Source organism: Polypterus senegalus, chromosome 1 (assembly GCF_016835505.1).
Source record: "Polypterus senegalus isolate Bchr_013 chromosome 1, ASM1683550v1, whole genome shotgun sequence".
NCBI classification, from domain to species: domain Eukaryota; kingdom Metazoa; phylum Chordata; class Cladistia; order Polypteriformes; family Polypteridae; genus Polypterus; species Polypterus senegalus.
This window is the reverse complement of record NC_053154.1, coordinates 193,456,471-193,478,586: the sequence shown is the minus strand read 5'-3', so window position 1 is coordinate 193,478,586 and position 22,116 is coordinate 193,456,471. Positions and strand designations below refer to the sequence as shown.

At 35.5% G+C, this 22,116-nt stretch overlaps 1 protein-coding gene across 2 annotated transcripts in view; it reads right to left on the bottom strand.

Moving 5' to 3' along the window:
• The window catches only part of tp63 (tumor protein p63), a 181,424-nt gene extending 167,969 nt beyond the window's left edge, over positions 1-13,455 (bottom strand). Inside the window, exons 1-2 of one of the 2 annotated variants that reach the window (XM_039765884.1) lie at positions 13,341-13,455; positions 12,666-12,758 (exon numbers count right to left, since the gene is read on the bottom strand). In XM_039765884.1, coding sequence (XP_039621818.1) covers positions 12,666-12,727 — 62 coding nt within the window. In that variant the 5' untranslated portion in view covers positions 12,728-12,758; positions 13,341-13,455. The remainder of the gene's footprint in view (positions 1-12,665; positions 12,759-13,340) is intronic. The other variant, XM_039765891.1, reaches the window with a different exon arrangement.
• Between the last annotated feature and the right edge of the window lie 8,661 nt (positions 13,456-22,116).

Below are 22,116 nucleotides of genomic sequence, written 5' to 3'. Positions count from 1 at the left end.
AAAGCTAAGTTTAGACAAGATACATTTTTCTTTTTTTTGCCTTTTATTCTACATAATCGTGTAACTATTTTTTCTTTTATTCTTGGGTGGATTATTTGCTTTTAACTTTCACAAAATATTTTTAAAACAAACGTTTGGACTGTGAGATTTCTTTCAGCATGCATTTTTCCCATGCTCGACTTCGCCTTATACTTTGGCGGCTACAATACTAATAATTCAATTGTCCATCAATCACTCAGAATATAAAACTAATGAAAGAAGCACTTTAAGACAGAGAAGCTTTTACGTGTTTTACCTTTTCTACCCTCTTGAACCTACACAGTATTTAACCTTTGGGAAATCCATCCATCCATCCATTTTCTAACCCGCTGAATCCGAATACAGGGTCACGGGGGTCCGCTGGAGCCAATCCCAGCCAACACAGGGCACAAGGCAGGAACCAATCCTGGGCAGGGTGCCAACCCACCGCAGCCTTTGGGAAATGTTCAGGATTAAAACAATTAGAGATTTGTGTATAGATAATGTCTTTGCATCTTATGAACAATTACACTTCAAGTTTAACTTCCCATCAACACAATTTATCCACTTCTTTCAAATCAGAATCTTTGCTAAATAGAACCTGCCCGATTTTTCTATCCTCCCACCTAATTCTATTCAAGAAGTGATATTGATCAGTCTTGAAAACTCTAGACAACATCTCAATAATATACAAAAAAGTCCTTTCCTTGCACAGATCCCAGGGTACAGTGGGGAAAGGATCTTTCACTTAACATATCAGAAATAATAAGTGGAAGGCAGCCATGCATAGAATGCACTCCATATTTTATCTAAACTCTTTTATCTAAAACATTTATCTCAGTGAAATTTATCCAAAATGTATCCAAGCCAAGATTCAACTTGTGAATGTTGTATTGTAGCTCTAGCCTCACTGGGCCATGTTTTGGGAGTGCACCAAATTATCATTCTGGACAAAAATCTTTGAATGCCTATAAGACAGCCTTGGTGTCACAATCACTCCTAACCCATTAACAGCTGTGTTTGGTGGGATCCCAGATGGCCTTAAAGTAAAGAAGAACAAATTGATTGTAATTGCATATACCATACTACTAGCATATAGACTTATCTGGAAGAATCCCAGCCCAACTGTTGTAGGTCAGTGGGTAACTGATGTTCTTATTTGAAATTATAAAAAAATAAATTCTCATATAGAGTAATTGTTCAAACCTTTTTTAAAACATGGTATGATCCAATTAATAACATTTTAGAATAAGCTTTTATATTTCCCCTCCTTGCTGTTTTTAAAGATTTGCTCTTTCTGTTGGCAGTCCTCTCTTTTGGGTGTGGGTTGAATTCAGGTTTTTTAAGCTTGACTCAATTGTATGTAATGTTGTTTTCTTTTTTGTAAAAGTAAGTTTTGATTGCATGGGATGTTATTTTCTTTAAAAAACTCAGCAACAGACGAAAAACACTTGTGCATGTACCTTTTGCATCTGATGCTGTTATTCTAACAATGATCATTATGAATGCATTATATTTGATTTATGGTATTTTAGTTTTGTTGAAAATGTTATTAAAATCAAAGCAACAAGAAGTAATCAATGTCTACATTGTTGGGCTTCCTTACGACTCTTCCCAGGTAGGTTAAGGAAATAGATATATGGATGAAGGTGAATTTTATACTTTGACACAATCTTATTTACTTGTAGTTGTTATAAAAATATGTATGACCTGGCAGTGGTCATGTATGTAGCTACTGTAGGTAAATAATTTATATTCTGTAGCTAAGATTATTATTTTAATTAACAAAGTTAAAAATGCATATGTGAAAAGTTTTATGGTAACAATGCTGTAATGATCCATTTTCTGAATTCGCTGCTCCATTACAAGATTACAAGGAGCTGGAGCACATACAAGGGAGGAACAAGGTCTGAATAGGATGCCAGTTCATCTCAGAATATTCTCACACTTGACACCAAAATAAACCTTGCATGCATTTTTTGGGATATAAGAGCCTACATCCTCAGAGAAAATGATCAGAAACACAAGAAAAACTTACACAATTTTGCACAAGTGACCAAGAATAAAACCCAAGTTCATTATAGTTTTACTTGTTTTATTCAACATTTGACTGGTTTTGATCAGCTGGGATTCATATAGTTAAGGTTGTCACCTGCTTAGTAGCCTGCTGCCATTTTATTTATTTTTCTACTTAATATGATGAACATTGTTTATGGTTGAGAACATTTGATTATGTTAGGCTTTTAGCAGGTGTTGAGTGGTTGATATCACAGGTCATGCAGTACAAGCATTCTCAAAATTCATTGCTAGAGACTAGGATAGGCAGATTGACAGCCTAGAATAATGACATCATACTCCTGGACTGAGTAGAGTCCCAAGTACTGTAGTGAGAGACTGTACTGACTGCCATTCCGAGTATGAGGGATAGTCAGTTCCTTAGAAAGCAGTCGCATAAAAACATAATGCGGAATTGTGAAAAACAATTCTGAGATGCTACCATGATTTTTTTACTTATGTTTGAAGTTGCAAAACTATGTTTATATCTTTGTACTCATTAATGCTCACTTACAAAACTGTTTCTTTGCTGATTATCCTAGTTGCTGCTGTAAAAAGCAGATGAATTCATAATTTTATTCTCCAACCTGATTATTTTAACACAGCGTCATATGTATGCTGAACTGGAGACTTCAGATTCCCCATGACCCTGCTCGGGATAACTAGGTTTGAAAATAAATGGGTGGATGGATAGACACCAGCCTACTGCAGTGCACACACTCATAATCAATCATACAGATACAATTTAGTATAATTAATTAATCTAACATACCGGTATGTGTCTTTGAAGCAGATTAAAATTAAATTACCCAGAGGAAACCTGTACAGACACAGAAAGAATAACTCTCTGGGGCTGAAAGATACTAACACTAACCAATGCATTTTCTTAATAAATTGTTTGCTTTTATTAATGTACATCTATTGTCAATGAATATTATAATGATATACAGTGGATCCGGAAAGTATTCACAGTGCATCACTTTTTCCTCATAATTCTACACACAGCACTCCATAATGACAATGTGAAAAAAGTTTACTTGAGGTTTTTGCAAATTTATTAAAAATAAAAAAACTGAGAAATAACATGTACATAAGTATTCACAGCCTTTGCTCAATACTTTGTCGATGCACCTTTGGCAGCAATTACAGCCTCAAGTCTTTTTGAATATGATGCCACAAGCTTGGCACACCTATCCTTGGCCAGTTTCGCCCATTCCTCTTTGCAGCACCTCTCAAGCTCCATCAGGTTGGATGGGAAGCGTCGGTGCACAGCCATTTTAAGATCTCTCCAGAGATGTTCAATCAGATTCAAGTCTGGGCTCTGGCTGGGCCACTCAAGGACATTCACAGAGTTGTCCTGAAGCCACTCCTTTGATATCTTGGCTGTGTTCTTAGGGTCGTTATCCTGCTGAAAGATGAACCGTCGCCCCAGTCTGAGGTCAAGAGCGCTCTGGAGCAGGTTTTCATCCAGGATGTCTCTGTACATTGCTGCAGTCATCTTTCCCTTTATCCTGACTAGTCTCCCAGTTCCTGCCGCTGAAAAACATCCCCACAGCATGATGTTGCCACCACCATGCTTCACTGTAGGGATGGTATTGGCCTGGTGATGAGTGGTGCCTGGTTTCCTCCAAACGTGACGGCTGGTATTCATACCAAAGAGTTCAATCTTTGTCTCATTAGACCAGATAATTTTGTTTCTCATGGTCTGAGAGTCCTTCAGGTGCCTTTTGGCAAACTCCAGGCGGGCTGCCATGTGCCTTTTAATAAGGAGTTGCTTCCGTCAGGCCACTCTACCATACAGGTGGCTGATTGGTGGATTGCTGCAGAGATTGTTGTCTTTCTGGAAGGTTCTCCTCTCTCCACAGAGGACCTCTGGAGCTCTGACAGAGTGAAAATTGGGTTCTTGGTCACCTGCCTGACTAAGGCCCTTCTCCCCCGATCTCTCAGTTTAGATGGCTGGCCAGCTCTAGGAAGAGTCCTGGTAGTTTCAAACTTCTTCCACTTACAGATGATGGAGGCCACTGTGCTCATTGGGACCTTCAAAGCAGCAGAAATTTTTCTGTAACCTTCCCCAGATTTGTGTCTCCAGACAATCCTGTCTCAGATGTCTACAGACAATTCCTTTGACTTCATGCTTGGTTTGTGCTCTGACATGAACTGTCAACTGTGGGACCTTATATAGACAGGTGTGTGCCTCTCCAAATCATGTCCAATCAACTGAGTCCACAGGTGGACTCCAATTAATCTGCAGAAACATCTCAAGGATGATCAGGGGAAACAGGATGCACCTGAGCTCAATTTTGAGTTTCATGGCAAAGGCTGTGTATACTTATGTACATGTGCTTTCTCAATTTTTTTTATTTTTAATAAATATGCAAAAACCTCAAGTAAACTTTTTTCACGTTGTCATTATGGGGTGTTGCGTGTAGAATTCTGAGGAATAAAATTAATTGAATCCATTTTGGAATAAGGCTGTAACATAACAAAATGTGGAAAAAGTGATGTGCTGTGAATACTTTCTGGATGCACTGTATATTACTTTCAACAACATTGCATGCCATTATATAGTTTGAAATGAATGTAGATCAATATGTTATTTGAAAAAAATACTGTCAAAAATTTCTGCTTGAATTGAATTGAAATACAGACACAGATGTCAGTAGTTAATGATTTTCTTTCTGGTTTAATTCTTTTTAAATTATAGATTCAGAGATCTTTGGGGTGTTTTGCACCTTATAGAATTTTAAATAATGTTTTTTAAAGCAGGTAATTAGTAAAGAGTAGGCATGGCTATGAAAGATTCAAGAGTATCTCTGTTCCCTGAGTCTCTTTGAAGGGAAAAGTACTTGTCTAATATTTAATCCCATGCACCATCAAATGTGCACTAGAGTTATATTCTCTGCATTCATTCCTCCAGTTCCAACTATCCCTATGTCCCTAACTTTGATGGTCTCCTGGTCACTTTGGTAGAACGCCTGGTACTAGTGGACACAAGATTACAAAACAGGAGTCAGGTATGAATGGGACACCAGTGCATCGTAGTGAACGTTCAATTGCACACACACACACACATACACATGCATATTCACTGTGGGAGCAATTTAGATATTGACCTTATAAGATATTTTTAGATTTTGAGAGTAAACACACACCAACACAAGCGCTACATTCAAAAACAATACAGAACATGTTCTAATAATAATAATAATTAATCACATTTATGTAGTGATTTTCTTATTACTTAGAGAACTTTACACAAAGAGTGGAGAGCAATTTCATCACCAATATGTGTGGCACCCACATAGATAATGTGACGGCAGCCATTTTGCACCAGTATACTCACCACAGATTAGAATTAGGTGGTGAAGGGGTGAGAGAGATAGTAATCAATTAAGACAGGCGATGATAAGGGAGCCAGAAACGACAATGCCATGATGGGAAATTTGGGCAGGAAATAAGAAAACACCCTAAACTTTTCAAAGAATGCCCAGGGACCACAGAACACCAGGACCTTTGTTTTACCTCTCATCCGAAGGACAGTGCCATTTTCCCAGCACACTGTCTCCTACTCTGCACTGGGTAATTGGGATCCACATATAGACAACAGGATAAGCTCCCACTGATGACCTCACCAACACCTTTTCCAGCAGTAACTCTCACCAAAGTACTGGCAACGTCCAAATACGCTTAACTTCAGGTGGATAACCTATTCTGAAGTGCTTGTGGTATGGCCAGGTAAAGAATCTGGGATCAAGTGCTGTAAAGTGGCAACACTATGTGATGACTAATTTCACTACCGAAACTGTTTTACTTTTTAAAAAAGCAATTAAAATGTACAGCGAATACGTGTTTCAATGACTGGAAAAAATATTGGTTTCTTGACATTAAAAAAAGACACAGCTGTATATATAGGCACCTCTGAGGTTGTTAACAAAATAAATCACCTATAATGCAAAGTTAAGAAAGATTTTTTATTGATAAATCAGTATTTCATCATTGTGAGCATCTTCTCATCAGTGAACAACTCACACCCTAATTCACATCTTCAACACCAATTTAGTAAGTGAACCCTTAAGGTTGTCATCTATTTAGTAGTTCAGTTGAAGATGGACTGACTTCTTCCCACACTTTTCTTCAAAAAATATTATTTTTTATTTATTATCAATATAAATTAAACAGCATTGTGGCAAAGACTGCTAAAAGAGCAAATGGTTCACATGTAGTAGTGGAACATATGGTGCACATTCTTATTCAGTTTTATTTGCAGATTGTAGAGTTATTATACAGAATAGACTGGTGGATTTTCTCATTTTCTTAAGTTTATTTTTGTACTCATTGCAAAAGAAAATGAGTTGAGCGCTGTACAGAGTTGCTTCCTGTCTTGCACCCAGTGCTGTCAGGCTAGGCACCAGCATCCTATGAATCTGCATTGGATTAGTAGCTTAGAGAATAGATGTATATGGATGAATGTTTGTCACACCTATTAATTTGTATAAAAATGTTCTTGAACCTGTTTGACACTTAATTCTTGATTTCTTTGCTCATTACAATTCAGTAACTACTTGATGATTTGCCTAATAAGTGATCCTCTTTGTATTGTACTGGTTGCACTGTCTTACCCAGGTAACATTTACGGCATATCTGAAAGTTTTTTAATGTGAGAAAAGCATATTACTGCAAGACTCATTGACTGAATTGTACTATTTTGTGTTACAAATGATTAAATTGCATTTTGTGGTGTTTAGATCTGGTCAAAATTTTGAAGAAAGGAAAAATGTTTGTCTTATTTTCCTATGTACTATAATGCTTTGATACTTTTACCGAAATTATTATACTTTTTCATTTGTAAAAACTTGTGTTTGTAAATATGTTTATGGTGTAAATTTGTGAACCATTTGCATGTAAGAAAAAAACTACAATTAGCTAAATACCTCATTATAATACAGTTTACCTCTCCTTCCATGAATTGATTTTCCAAATAAATCTGAGTAGCATTCTTGAAATTGGTGAGGTTTTATCATTACATATAGATGTGAGAGGAAGCTTAAAACAGGTGCAAGGCGACAAAAAGGTTTCAGACTGAGGCATTGAGGTAATGTAAGCAATAGGTTCTGACCTACTGTAAATCTTTATAGTTTTCTAAGACTCCACATTCTTGTAGAAAATATATACAGGTATATACTGTAGTATGATGTTTAAATAGAAATACAGTGGTGTGAAAAACTATTTGCCCCTTCCTGATTTCTTATTCTTTTGCATGTTTGCCACACAAAATGTTTCTGATCATCAAACACATTTAACCATTAGTCAAATATAACACAAGTAAACACAAAATGCAGTTTTTAAATGATGGTTTTTATTATTTAGGGAGAAAAAAAAATCCAAACCTACATGGCCCTGTGTGAAAAAGTAATTGCCCCCTGAACCTAATAACTGGTTGGGCCACCCTTAGCAGCAATAACTGCAATCAAGCGTTTGCGATAACTTGCAATGAGTCTTTTACAGCACTCTGGAGGAATTTTGGCCCACACATCTTTGCAGAATTGTTGTAATTCGGCTTTATTTGAGGGTTTTCTAGCATGAACCGCCATTTTTAAGGTCATGCCATAGCATCTCAATTGGATTCAGGTCAGGAATTTGACTAGGCCACTCCAAAGTCTTCATTTTGTTTTTCTTCAGCCATTCAGAGGTGGATTTGCTGGTGTGTTTTGGGTCATTGTCCTGTTGCAGCACCCAAGATCGCTTCAGCTTGAGTTGACGAACAGATGGCCGGACATTCTCCTTCAGGATTTTTTGGTAGACAGTAGAATTCATGGTTTCATCTATCACAGCAAGCCTTCCAGGTTCTGAAGCAGCAAAACAACCCCAGACTATCACACTACCACCACCATATTTTGCTGTTGGTATGATGTTCTTTTTCTGAGGTATTTTCCCAAAAGTCCTGGCAATCATTGAGATGTTTCTTAGCAAAATTGAGACGAGCCCTAATGTTTTTGCTTAACAGTGGTTTGCGTCTTGGAAATCTGCCATGCACGCCGTTTTTGCCCAGTCTCTTTCTTATGGTGGAGTCTTGAACACTGACCTTAATTGAGGCAAGTGAGGCCTGCAGTTCTTTAGACGTTGTCCTGGGGTCTTTTGTGACCTCTCGGATGAGTCGTCTCTGCGCTCTTGGGGTAATTATGGTCGGCCGGCCACTCCTGGGAAGGTTCACCACTGTTCCATGTTTTTGCCATTTGTGGATAATGGCTCTCACTGTGGTTCGCTGGAGTCCCAAAGCTTTAGAAATGGCTTTATAACCTTTACCAGACTGATAGATCTCAATTACTTCTGTTCTCATTTGTTCCTGAATTTCTTTGGATCTTGGCATGATGTCTAGCTTTTGAGGTGCTTTTGGTCTACTTCTCTGTGTCAGGCAGCTCCTGTTTAAGTGATTTCTTGATTGAAACAGGTGTGGCAGTAATCAGGCCTAGGGGTGGCTACGGAAATTGAACTCAGGTGTGATACACCACAGTTAGGTTATTTTTTAACAAGGGGCAATTACTTTTTCACACAGGGCCATGTAGGTTTGGATTTTTTTTGTCCCTAAATAATAAAAACCATCATTTAAAAACTGCATTTTGTGTTTACTTGTGTTATATTTGACTAATGGTTAAATGTGTTTGATGATCAGAAACATTTTGTGTGACAAACATGCAAAAGAATAAGAAATCAGGAAGGGGGCAAATAGTTTTTCACACCACTGTAGATTCATTAAGAAAAACTGAAATAAGCCAATCTCATAAATGTATATTGAGAAACAAGCTTATTAATCATGTGTAAAAGAAATGTAAAGCAGTTCCTTAATATTTTCATTAACTGCGCTAATTGTCAGTTCAGTTTTTGTTTTAAAATGGCTATTAATTGTGATATATTCAGCCATTTCAGTATCACAATTTATTCAGTTTTGGAAAGCTGTTTTTGTCTCAATCTACAGTACAATACACCACATAAATGCAGACTGAGAACAGTTTGCTATAATCCTTTTAAAAACAAGAAAGGAATTTTTCTTTGAGAGAAGTGGATTTGGTGCAATGCAAACATGTTTTCACAGTTAAGTAGCACAGTAGACCACCACCTGAGCTCTTCAAGACAAGTAGGAATGGGTGCTTCTTTAGTGTGTGTAAATGTGTGTGTGGCCATTGATGGATGGACACATTTAAAAATCTGGTAGTGTAATTTTTTCATCACTCATAACATATGAATGTAAGAACAATTGCAATGGACAACTATAACAACAGCATCATACAGCTGCAAAAAAGAAAGTGCATATTAATTTGTACAGTCAATTGGGTTTGCTATATACAATATATATATATATGGTCATCATAGCTGTCATGTACTATATGAGTGTGTGTATAGGTCCTTGAGTGTGTATATATGCTGTTGTTTGTATCGGATAATATTATATATCATATAGTCAGTGTGTAGTGATGATTTAAAAAAAGCTCAAAAGGTGCTAATTGATAAAGTAGTTTTAGTTAATAGAGTACCCAGCATTAACACAGTCAGTAAGAAACCTGTCTCTGTTACCAAGTGATTAGCGGGGCAGATGATGTAATATTTCCTATTGATACCAAAAAATTATAAATATTTTACTAATTTTCATAATCTTAAATATAACTATTAATGCTCAAGCCCTTGGATATCTGACCACAAGCTTATAAACAGTAAGTAATTTAACAAGAGATCAGAATGTATGTATTTCACTTTAGCTTACAGTAACAGAAAGAAAACATAAATCCTTATGTGGTAACTTCAAACTTGTAAAGTCTTTTTCTAGTTATATATTTTTACTATGATGTAAATGTATTACATATTAATTAATACTTCTGCCTCAGAGCTGTATATGCTTTGGGTGCAGATTTTGGCTTGAGCGTGGTCTGCCTGAAAATTTCACATGTTTCTGACGTCTCCTAAACAATCAGCATGTTAGATAAATCAGCAAGTCCAAATTATCCCCATAGGAGTGAATGTTTCTGTGTATGACTCACCCAATGGACTGGGTTCTTTGCTAACCTGTGTCCAATATTGCTGTGATAGGCTCTGGCTTCTGCAGTGCTGAACTAGATTAAATAGGTTCAACAATGAGTGTTTGGTCAGATATGTTAAACAAATTGCATCATTTGTTACCCTCCTGACATGGTTATGACTATTATTATTATATGGCAAAGGGATTCAAAGGGAAACTGAAAATGGCATGGTCTGTTTGTGCAATTTTGTTTTCTTCAAAGAACATAGAAAATGCCAAGCATCTCTAAGCAGCTCTTATATGAGACAACTAATACAGGGCCATGTAAGAGACCATCAGAGAAAGGCTAGACAGGCTTCCCAAGAAAAGGTGCAAATTGAAGGTGTGATGGAAGAGGAAGAAAAGTAAAGCAGAAAGTGAATGAGGGAACTGAGTCTGAGAAAGTACAGCTAAACATCTGTTCAGATTCTACCTTTAGAAATGTTTAACTGAGCTGTAAAGATTGCAGAATATTTTGTTTTGTTTCAGTGTTTTACTATAACCATAGTATTCTCCATTTTCATTAAATGTATATCCATCAAGTGCTACCAGTTTCAGAAAGGTTTTTTAAAAAATACATTTTATCAGTAATTTATCCCCACTTTTGCTATTGGAAGTTAAATTTAAACTGTGTTTTTTTTCCTCAGTTTACAGTAGGTCAATAAACACAACGATCCATCCATTCTTTAATCTTCATATTCCTATTCTAGGGTCATGGAGAGCTATACCCTATTCCACCAGCATCTGCTTAATGTCAGATAACAACTCTAAATGGAACCTCTGTCCATCGCAAGACACAATAATTCTAGAGCATCTTTAGGATGTAAAAGTATGTGGAGAAAACCTCACACAGTGACTGAGAGAGAGAATGAGCTCCAAGTAAACAGGATTCTAATCTCTTCGAGGTCTTAGGGAAGAGTGCTATTCGCCACCATGCCCACTCCTCAGGCAGAATAATTTAGAAATCCTTAATCTCTTGATCTTTGACTCAAGAAAAGAATACTTATTATTAGTAATATCTAGAATATGTAAATCTATCACTGTATTACCTATTTATCTGTCCATATGTTTCCATTGTGTATATTGTTACTTTTTGTTGAAATGTCTGTTAACCTGAAATCTAAATGAATTTTACATTTTGTTGTTCTTTCATTTTTAAGATTTAACAGTCATGAATTGCTCATTGGCTCAAGCAAACAAAATAACTTTATTGTATTACATCAAACAGACAGAATAGTTTTATTTTTACTATACACAACCATAAATAGGCTACATCATCTCTGTTTAACAATATTTGCTTTGGCAGGTAAAATAACTTTCGCTCACACAATAAGGTAGAGAGCAAACCAGTAGCCTTTTTTTTCTAAGGACTCATATTTCTATGGCTTCCTGCTATTTTGCCTTCCTTCTTAAACTGTCTTAATCATTCTCAATTCTCATTCCAAAATGTATGATTGATCGGAGCAAGTGAACAGTAAAGATCATAATTGGTGTGAAAAAATGGATTTTCCAAAGTCTCCTTGAATTCAGATTTACACATTTGTCAAGCAGAAAGAAATATGGAAAGAGTACGAAATAATACTACTTACACACTACAACAGTGAAAATGTGGCATGGTGTGCACTTTAAATATACACTTATTTTAAATATGTTTGTTATGGGACTGAATTGTGTGGGTATTATGAAGTTGACATGTAATTTCAATGGCTTTTCAAGCACTCACTGAGTGAGTTACTGCTCTCTTATAAATGACTTACTAAGGTAAAGTTATTAATATCTTGTATTCTTTTGACAAATCTTAAGTGATTAAAATGACATTTACTCATGAGAAATAACAGACACAATAGTTACGTGCAATTTCTTTACATTGGTGGTGGTAAAGTAATAATATAGAAACAAATCATATCTTTTTCATGCACAGTAAAGGTGTTTTACAATATCTGCAATAGTATTTCTGAGTTCTTTAAAATTGGAAAATATATATGCAGATATAAACCAGAGGCAGTATAACATCCTGCATCAGTATATGAATTTAAGCAAAGAAGTGAATATTGCCTCTCTGAATCTGAAAAGATACAGAGTAAGATGCACTATGATCTTCACACCATTATCACCATTTGGATACTGGTATATAATTTTAAAGTCTTAATTACTCTTGACATCAATTGATATAGACTTAAAGATAGAATGGTTAAAGATAACATCTGGAAATAAACATACATAGGATGCTAAAGTAAAATGCTGTGATCACTTTTATTAACATAAAGTCTCCGATCTAGGTGAATTATGACATTCTGTGCTATTGCTGTTTTCAGTGCTTTTAAATAATAACCATTAGCATAGGGTCAGCTATATTAACTCAGTTTTTGTCTATTTTATAGTAGTAAAGAAATTACTTACACCAAGAAAATATTTTCATATGTCATTCATTTGGCTACACTTGAAACACACTTATTTCATTACGGTGATAGGGTTCAAAATGTCATCTGTTATAAAGAGGTAGATTTTTTTAATTGTGCAAACATTATTGAAAATCTGTACTTACCGCTGAATGCGATGATCAGGATAGTATTGCAATGTGGCATATTGGGAGTTTTCAGAGCTCATACTGTAGCTCTGTTTGTCCTTATCTTCCCAACTACAATAACAAAACCACAATAAATAATAAATAATGATTAAAAATACAAATACAATATTTATGTTACAAAATCAAACAGGGCTAAAGTGCTGGAAGATGGAGTGTAAATGGAGTGGTAGAAGTGTACAAGGTTTTTTTGTTTTTGGTATTTTTTCACAGGAGTAAAGAGGCGGCGCCCATTCCTCAGTTAGACCAATCCAGGCCATTATAATCCAGACCGGGTTATCTGAGACAAACAGGGTAGCTGGATTCACCAACTCAACATCTTCTGCATGTTCACAAGGAGTCATCATCATAAATCAAGCGTCACTTGTCCTCTAGCTCATTTGCTTTGCTCTTGACCTCAGTCTAACTACTCTAAGCTGATTGGCAACTTATGACAATTGCATCACCATTACTTTAGTACTATTGCTGTCACAGATCAGATCAATCTGAGGAGAGTTGTCTAAACAGGGACTTTTTATTAGTAACATAATTAGTCACCATATTTTATTGTTTCATCTGTCTTTGCTTTGTTAACCTTTACAGACAAGTAAAATGCAGAAGTGAGACAGCTGTTAGTAAGATGAGTCGATAACATACCTTGTTTAGATGAAGAATGACTGTACAGTTCACCACGTTTTAATGCATACAAGTAGCTGAGAGTCCTTAAATGTCAAACTTGTCTTTATAGTGCATATATTTCAAGCTACGGTCAATCACTGTAATAGAGATCAATGTATATAAAAATGTGTTTGCGATATTAGACCACCAATTTTAAATAAAATGAGATTCAGCTGGCTATATTATATTCTTCTGTACAAGAACATGACTATCCAGCATCAACTGAGAGAATCCATATGTATTGGAATGCTCTGGGAAAGTAGTTCCTGCCTTTAAGCAAAGAGCTTGCTGTTTTTGCTCACCCAAATAGTTCAGGCTGTGGTTTTCAAGAATGAATGCCACATGAATCAAGGAGCTAAAATAAAACAGAACGTGGTTGGGGGTGGGGGAGTGGTGGGGTAAAAAATAGAAGCTGTGTTTCTATGCAACTTACTTGCCTTTGCTCTTAGTATTTGTAACTTTGCGGTTAAAAACCAAAAGATTTTCCAGTCACAATGTACAGATGAACAATATTGCTGTCTCTAAAAATGTCATGTATTTAGAGCGAGAAAGTTTATTTAATTTTTTACTTTTAATAAAATCATGTGGAATGCAGAAATGTCATATACAACCACCACCCCCACTTGACACTCTGTCACTGTCTGTTCCTCACTCTTTCAGCATGCCAAAGCAGAGGAAAGTTATTTTAAACTGACACCCTTTGCTCACACCCTGACAAATTGCTACCAACATCTGAGAATTGTAATCCCCTTTAAAAACTCAATTCTGATCCACATCCAAATAAAACAACACATTTCATGTTTTAGAATAATGTTCACATTGATTAGGTATAATCTTAATATATCCCAATGACTCAAATGTCTCTTTGTTACAAGTAATAGATTTCCACCTATTCAGACATATAAAAAACAAATTTCATGTTGGTGTCATAAATATATACTATACACTAAATATACACTATTTGAATAGCTCAAAAGAAAAGAAAAAAAATAAAGCTGTTTAAGGTATTTCATTAAAAGCTGAAAAGCTTATTTACTGAAATTGACGTCACTCAAATTAGAAGTGCACTTTCAAGGACAAATGGATATCATCATTTTCCCATGTACCATTTAATTTTTCTTCTTATGGCAAATAAACACTTGTATAGAAAGCAGGTGCATGTCCAGATATTGTCTTTGTTGTACAAAATACAAACTTGTGTTTCCTTATTACTCTATGGTGTAACTTTGAATGACTTTATTCAAATGTTTTGACCAATGATTGGCAATCATGTGAATGCTTGTTAACTGTTTTAATTTTGTTTTACTCATGTAAGTAGATTAGTTTTTAAATTCATATTAGTTTCTTTGGCTTCATATTACATATCATATTTCAGAAACCTTAACAAAAAAGCAATATTTAACATACCGTATTGTACATATGCATGAATATGTATATATATATACACAACAAAAATCTGATGTCTATTTGGGTATTAATTAGACAATTAAAAAAGAATGAATAAATTGCATGTTTAAAATATTGAGCAATCATAAAATTAACTTATTTTCTTACCCGATATATCAAAATTATCTGTAACATACTCATTGCTGTGGTTGGAGTCCATACATAGTCCTAAGAGATTAATGCTTTTAGAGAATTTCATTTGATCAGGCCTCTACTATCTTCTGTTTATATGCAAAATACTCCAAATTGTTATATTTGCTTAAAAATATGCTAATATACTGTATGTGAGTATTATACATATGCTTAAAAAAATGTATAATCTTTATCTTTCTGTTGTATATATTTGCTTTGTTTTTTTTGCAATGGTATAAAGATTAGAGTTGCTGCCCCACAGTGCCAGAAGACTTGTGTTTAAATCTTGACCCTGTTATTATCTGTGTGGGGTCTCCATGTTCTGCCTTTATCTGAGTAAGTACTATTCTTCCCCTCCCACAGCCTAAAGATGTGTTGTGTATCTAATTTTGACTTTATTAGATATGTGCTTGGAAATGTAGTCCGTGATGGAAATTCATTCTTGTGCTTAACAGTGCTGGGATCATTTCTGGCTCCTCCAATCCTGTTTTTGGATTGGCAGGGTTTGAAATGAATGCATGTAAAAATGTCATCTTTTTTAATGCTAAACAGAAAAAAAGCAGCAGATTATACTGAAAAAGCCAGTATGCAGTATTGTTAATTGTAATTAACTAAGAAAGTAAATAAGAAAACAATGGTCAGCATAACCAGTCTGTCAGCTTATTTTGCAAATGTAAACTGTTTTAATTTTATATGACTGCACAATATGTCACTTTTATACCTGGTTTTACTTTAGTGTCTTTGTGGAAGGAAGTAGCAGAATACCTTGATAAATAAATGTTACAAGTCAAAAACAATTTTATCAGCATTTGTTATTGATTCATTTATTGTAGACCTCTTTTATACCTCACTGTGCGTAATCTTCTAAGACAAAGCTTAAGAAAAAACAATAAAAAACTATTTAAGAACATTTATGTTCGGTAGAATGTCCAGTGTAGGCTAAGTTTTCTTTTAGCCTGAACCCCCTGCAGATTAAAAAAAAAACAAATATGTCTACCTGACCTTATCATAGAGACATAAGAAAACAATAGTATATTTAGGACAATAATTCTGTTAATTATACATCGATGTATCTATGCTATGTACTGTAAGTGTACATCATTTACTTTTTGTATACTGTTTATTTATTGTCATTCACATTTAATTTTAGTTTGTTTTTTTCTTTGCTTGTAAATATTTTTTTGACATCTTGTAAAGCACATTGAGCACTTTGTATGAAAATGTGCTTTAGAAATAAATGTTGTTGTTGTAGGGAGTTTTGTCTGCCCCACAGAACATTACCAGTGGAGGGCCTATTTGCAGACAGTGCTGTTCAAAGCAGGTACACTGGTTCCAACATGTTGTGTGTAGCTATGTTTCATAGGGAAAATGGACAGGTCTAAAAATTTAAGTCTTTGTGAATGTGATATGATAGTGAGCACCATATGCCCTAGTGTGAGGGAAAGAGTAGCAGCCTTATTAGTGTTTTTAAGGAAAATATTAGCATAGGTATATACAAACTAATTTCTGGTGAAAATTTCAACACAGGCTGACATTCGTGATGCCAAAAAATGTATATCAAAATTCAAAGCTTGCCACACATATATTTTATAGCAAGTGACAATTCCGCTGATTTGAAGTGAAAACACAAGGAGAAGCATTACTGGAAAACAAAGATTGTCAGTCTAGGTTTAGTAGTATAGTGTATTTGAATGGCTCATATTGGGTCCCTTATTAAGTAAATCAACATTTTAATGCCAAAGAATATTTGACTGTGATTTCTAGTCAAGTATACAAACATGGCATCTGCTGATCTTTTTCAGTAGGCTAATGCTCCATGTTAAAAATGGGATACTAATAAAGTCATGAACATGAATATGTCAGTGCATTGGCCTTCCCATTCACCATATCTCAATATAAATAAGCATCTGCAGGAGCAGACTATTTACATCAGCTAAATAACAACAAATATAGGACAACATTGGCATAGGAAATAAACTACATTTCTATGAAACAATGCTGAGTCCAAGCCCAGATTAATTCAAGCTTCTCTGAGGGCAAATCACGGAGCACCTTGTTATATAATAAAGTTGTTTCTCATTTTATATGTGACTATAGAATATGCATTTATTATTTTGCCTACAGTACAGTACTGTATATATTATATACAGTATCTGTTGTATGTATATAAGTCACATTTCTATAAAAATACAGTACTGCTAAATTAAAGAATGTGTTGCATCCATTCCATTTTTGCGAAGAGGTAAGAAATAATCCATTAATAAGTCTATATCATCATTTGTTAGGAGAAAAATAAACAATAATTAAAAGAAAACAGACCCCCCCCACTTCAATCTTTGCCTTACTTACCAAAAAATATGATGTCTAATGCTTGTTCACTCTTGTAAACATCCTTGTTTTTACAATTAGTTAGATGGCTGTTTTTTAATAATAAATTAATATATAATAATAATTAATAAAGAGAAACGTTTTTTCAAAAGTATGAACATTTTGTTACGCTGGTGTTGCTTTCATGACACCAACCTCTGTCAATAATCAGTCAGTAACTTAAGAGTTCTTGATTAAGAGTATACATATCTTACATGATATATGCAAACTATTTGTGGAGCTGGAATTAGTTTTTACTGTAAAGATAAACTGTACAGACACATAACATCTGGTAATGATTAAACAATAAACAGAATTAAAACTGATCTAGTTAAAAAAAAGGGCAGAAAATGCACAGTAAGTTGTATGGTGACATATTGAGCTGCACTGTTTTGTATTTGCCCCAGTACATTCCTTTATATGACTTTCTATGATGCTTTGTTGCTTAACAATAATTGGGTGCCACACAACAACTACTGTAACTCCCTGCTGGTAATGCACCTTCTTATCACAGCTCCAGTTGATTCAAAACTGCCCCGAGAGTCCTTACAAAGACCAGGAACAGTGAGCTTATATGACCCATCTTCCTCCGCATCCACTGGTTCCCTGTGTATTATAGGATCAAATATAAAATTCTATTACTAACCTATAAATCTATAATCAATAATCTCAATATAAATCGACATCAATAATCTCTTCCATTAAAGTGCTACTGTTTGCTCATGATGGTGCACTGATTCTGGAAAACTTGTGCCCCAGACAAACCTGTGCTCTATTAGTGACAGAACCTTCAGACTTTGGAACACACTCCCATATTAATTAAAATTAATTATATCAGTTAAATTAAGTCTTTAATTAATACACATTTTTTCAAGAAGGCATTTAACTTACCTTGACATTCTGACACTTCTCTCTCCAGGTGCTAATGATGATTTGTCGATGTGTCACAAGCTATGTGTTTTGTACAGTGTGGTGGTATTTCGTATACTGTATATTGTATTTTTATTTTTTTATTTTCTCTTATTGTAAATCAAAGCTTTGTGTTTCCTGTATTTATCTTAATGTTGCATATGCTCTGTTGTTTATTTTGCATTTCTGTGATGCATTTTAAGCATGGTTAAGATGCTATATAAATTAAATGTAGGATGATGATGATGATGATTATTATTATTATTACAGACTGATTCTCGTCTGTGTAAACAGAATATCATAGAATAGAATGCCTTTTATTGTCATTGCATAGATTTTGGTGTGTCCCCTGAATAGTACATACAGTATAATAAAAACAAAATCTTCAACATTTGCTCTGCATTGAAAACTACACATATACATTAATATAAACTAAACTAAAAATAAAACCAATAAAACATTGAAGGTGGTAAAATATAAATAGTAAAGAGATATTGCACTTTTGTCCCATTGTTGCTATGGGTGACAGTGAAAGACATAAGATGAAAGAAGCACTTAGATGCTGTAAACAGTTATTTAGGAAAATTTAGTTTTCTAATAGAGCTCAGGTAGAAGCTCTAAAAAGGGGCTTGCTGGCAGCATTTAAAATAGTTAAACCTGAGCTCTCATCCTGAATTCTTCAAATGCTCTGTTTTTCTGAGCCTAATACTGAAGTATTCCTTGAAAAACTATTTCTTAGTTGACCTAGGGTCAGATTTTCATATGGAAAGTTGTGTACAGCCAATAAGAGGCTTGAAATGTGTCTGGCACCTTTCCATGCAAAAGCCAGGATTTATAAAAGAAAACTTGATGGAAAAACCTGCGAATATTTACTGCAACTCTAACCTATGCATGCACAACATTTCAGAAAAATTGTAAATTGACGACACCCTTCATCAAGCAGGAAGGTGCAATGATACCAGCTAAATGACCCCTCATGTGCATAGTAATTCATACCACTGAGCCATTATTATATTGTGTGTTGATATGGCAAACATATTAAGCCTCAAAAATAATGAAGTATAGGCTATATTTTAGATCCCTTTTATAAGGGAAAATTCTGTGAATTTGCACTCAAGAACTTTTTTTTTCAAAAGTTTAGCAAACTTGCCACTTCTCATAATTTGAAGCCAAAATACAATAATAGCACAAGCATGATTCATTTGTTGCATACAGAAAGCTATTAATATTAGGGCCTATAGCCTATTCATAGCATAATGGTTTGACACAACGTGACTTGTTTTTCTGTGTTTGATAACTATACGAATGGCCATATGCAAAAACAAAGAGCTTTTGGGGACTGGCAGGATTTTTGTGGCCAGGACTCCTTGAAGCTATTCGGCTTCCTAACATAATCGGGGCAATTAACAGCATTAGTAGTTATAAATGCACCTAGCAAGAAATATGCTGCTTTTGTTTACTGTGTGCAGCGACATTCCAATAACACACAAGTCATCTTGGAAGTGGTCATGATTCATTTATTTGAAGGCAAAGTAGCGTTGGCAGACAACTTGGTTATGGTGCTGCTGTATGTGATGTTGACTTGTTAGTAAGGTAATTGGATAAACCCACATGTCATTACATGCACCAGGTAATAGATGTGCCAGTGTCTAGTTGCATCAGATGGGAGGCTGCTCTGCCAGCCAATGAAGGTCTGCAGCATCATAATTGCTTTATGTATGAAGTTGATTACCATAGTCCATATATGGTTGTTTCAAGGTGGCAACTGGGTGGAGTTTGATTATGATTTATAAAGGCTAAATTGCATACAAATGCACATGTGCCAGGTTTTATGCCAGTGTACATTGTGCGACTTTGTACACACAGGTGTGTACATTTTTAAACTGTGTCCTAATCATATCAGTTTGCCACAGTTGGACATCAGTCAGGTTCCAGAGATATCTCAAGGATAATTAAAGCTAATAATATTTAAATGAAGTTATAGATTATTGCCATTGTTGGCAAAGGTGTTAGCTGCTTCATAGATCTAAGAATTTGCATTCAGTTTACAAGATAGTCACAAGATGCTCCTGTTTTCCTAAATATTCCAAAGATGTGTGTGTTATATTAGTTCATTTTTTATACACTACCAGTCAAAAGTTTTTGAACACCTCCGCAGGATGTTTGTACACTGTCGAGTTGGTGAAAGGATTTTCCTCAGTATATGAAACCATCTCTCAAAAACAGGAGGATGTGTGATGGTCTAGGGTTCTTTTGCTGGAGGAAGAATTGGTGACTGGCATTCTGAATCAAAAGGGTTACCAGAATTTGGCAGTTAAATCAGCAAAAGGTGGCTACTTTGCTAAATCAAAAATTTGAACAAGATTTTGTATACTTAATGATTCCTTGACTTATTTTTTATTTACCATTGCTTATTTGTTCTATGGCAGTGTAATGTTGTCCAAGTGGTACTAGTAGTACTTCAGAGGGTTTAGTAACACAATCTGTTCCAATTCTGCTTTAAGGCAGAGAGTTTAGTAATCAACAGAAGTTGGAACATCTGGGTAACTTGTTTGATTCCACTTGCAAGGCTTAATTTACTTTAAACATTGTAGTACATCTGTAGGCTGTGTGGGGAACAGGCCGGACACAGACAGGTAGACATGATGTTAGGCACCACAACACGTTTATTTACACTATTATTTACAATAATCAGTGACACACACACAACCCAGTGCCGCAACACCAATCACCCTAAAGTCCAGGCCTCTCTTCACAATGCCTTTACTCTTCAGGCCGCCTCTGTCCTCTCCTCCTGAGCTCTGTCCTCTTCCACCCGACTCCAGCCCTTGTATGAAGGGAGGCGGCCCCTTTTATAATCACCCGGATGTGCTCCAGGTGTTTTCCGGCAATCTTCCACTGACACGCCCCAGTGTGGCGGAAGTGCTGGCTGCATCCCCGGAAGCACTACGGGTGTCCCTGCTCCTCTTCCCCCCAGCACTCCCAAGGCATTGGGGCACCCCCTGGCGGTGACCACAGGCCCCTACAGGGTTGAGCTTCAAAGCTCTGTACCCGTGGCCCCCAAAGTCACCAGAGTGGTCGCCCCCACGTGGACTGGGGAAGGCATAAGCCCTCCTCCGGTCATCCTGGGCATCCTGGCCAGGCCCCCAGCGACAGCTGTAACATATTAGTTGTTCCATGAAGAAAGTCCATTTGTAACATGCTGAAAATTCCCTTTTTTCAGTTTTTGCTAACCAAAACTTTAAATTTAAACCTCTGGCAGTTTATACTGCTTATCTTTTGACTATTTTAGTTCATTTGTTCCATTCCAAATGCTTAAATTTAAAGAAAAACTAGACAAACTGAGGCGTTCTAAAACTTTTGACTAGTAGTGTATGTGTATTTCAGGTGTATAGGTTCCCTGTGGTTCCTTGTAATGTCTATAACTCTATGAAAAGTTATATGGAACTCTATGGATTTATAAAAGTGCTATATGTAGAAGACCACAGGCCCTTACAGTAGAAGTGGTCAATCATGCATCTTTCTAAATTTAGGCATAAAAATGAAGAGTTTAATTTCAGGATCGCCCACCTGGATTTATAGAAAAGAAAAATTACAGTTACAGTAGATGGATGTTCAAATACCCATGGACAACTTATACTCACTAATTAATTGTCTATGGGAAGAACCAAGGGCATCCATGGAAAACTAAAATGAATATATTGCAAAACTGCAATCTGCACACAGAAAGAATCTGATTGCAGAAGTGAAACCAGCACCCTAATACTGAAAAACAATATTATAAAAATAAAACTATTCCAAAGCCTCAGATTAGTTGCTAAAAGAGGAGAATTTTAGGCAAATGACCTGAGGAAACATTTTCTAAAACAGTAATCCAATCCTAAAAAACACAACATAATTC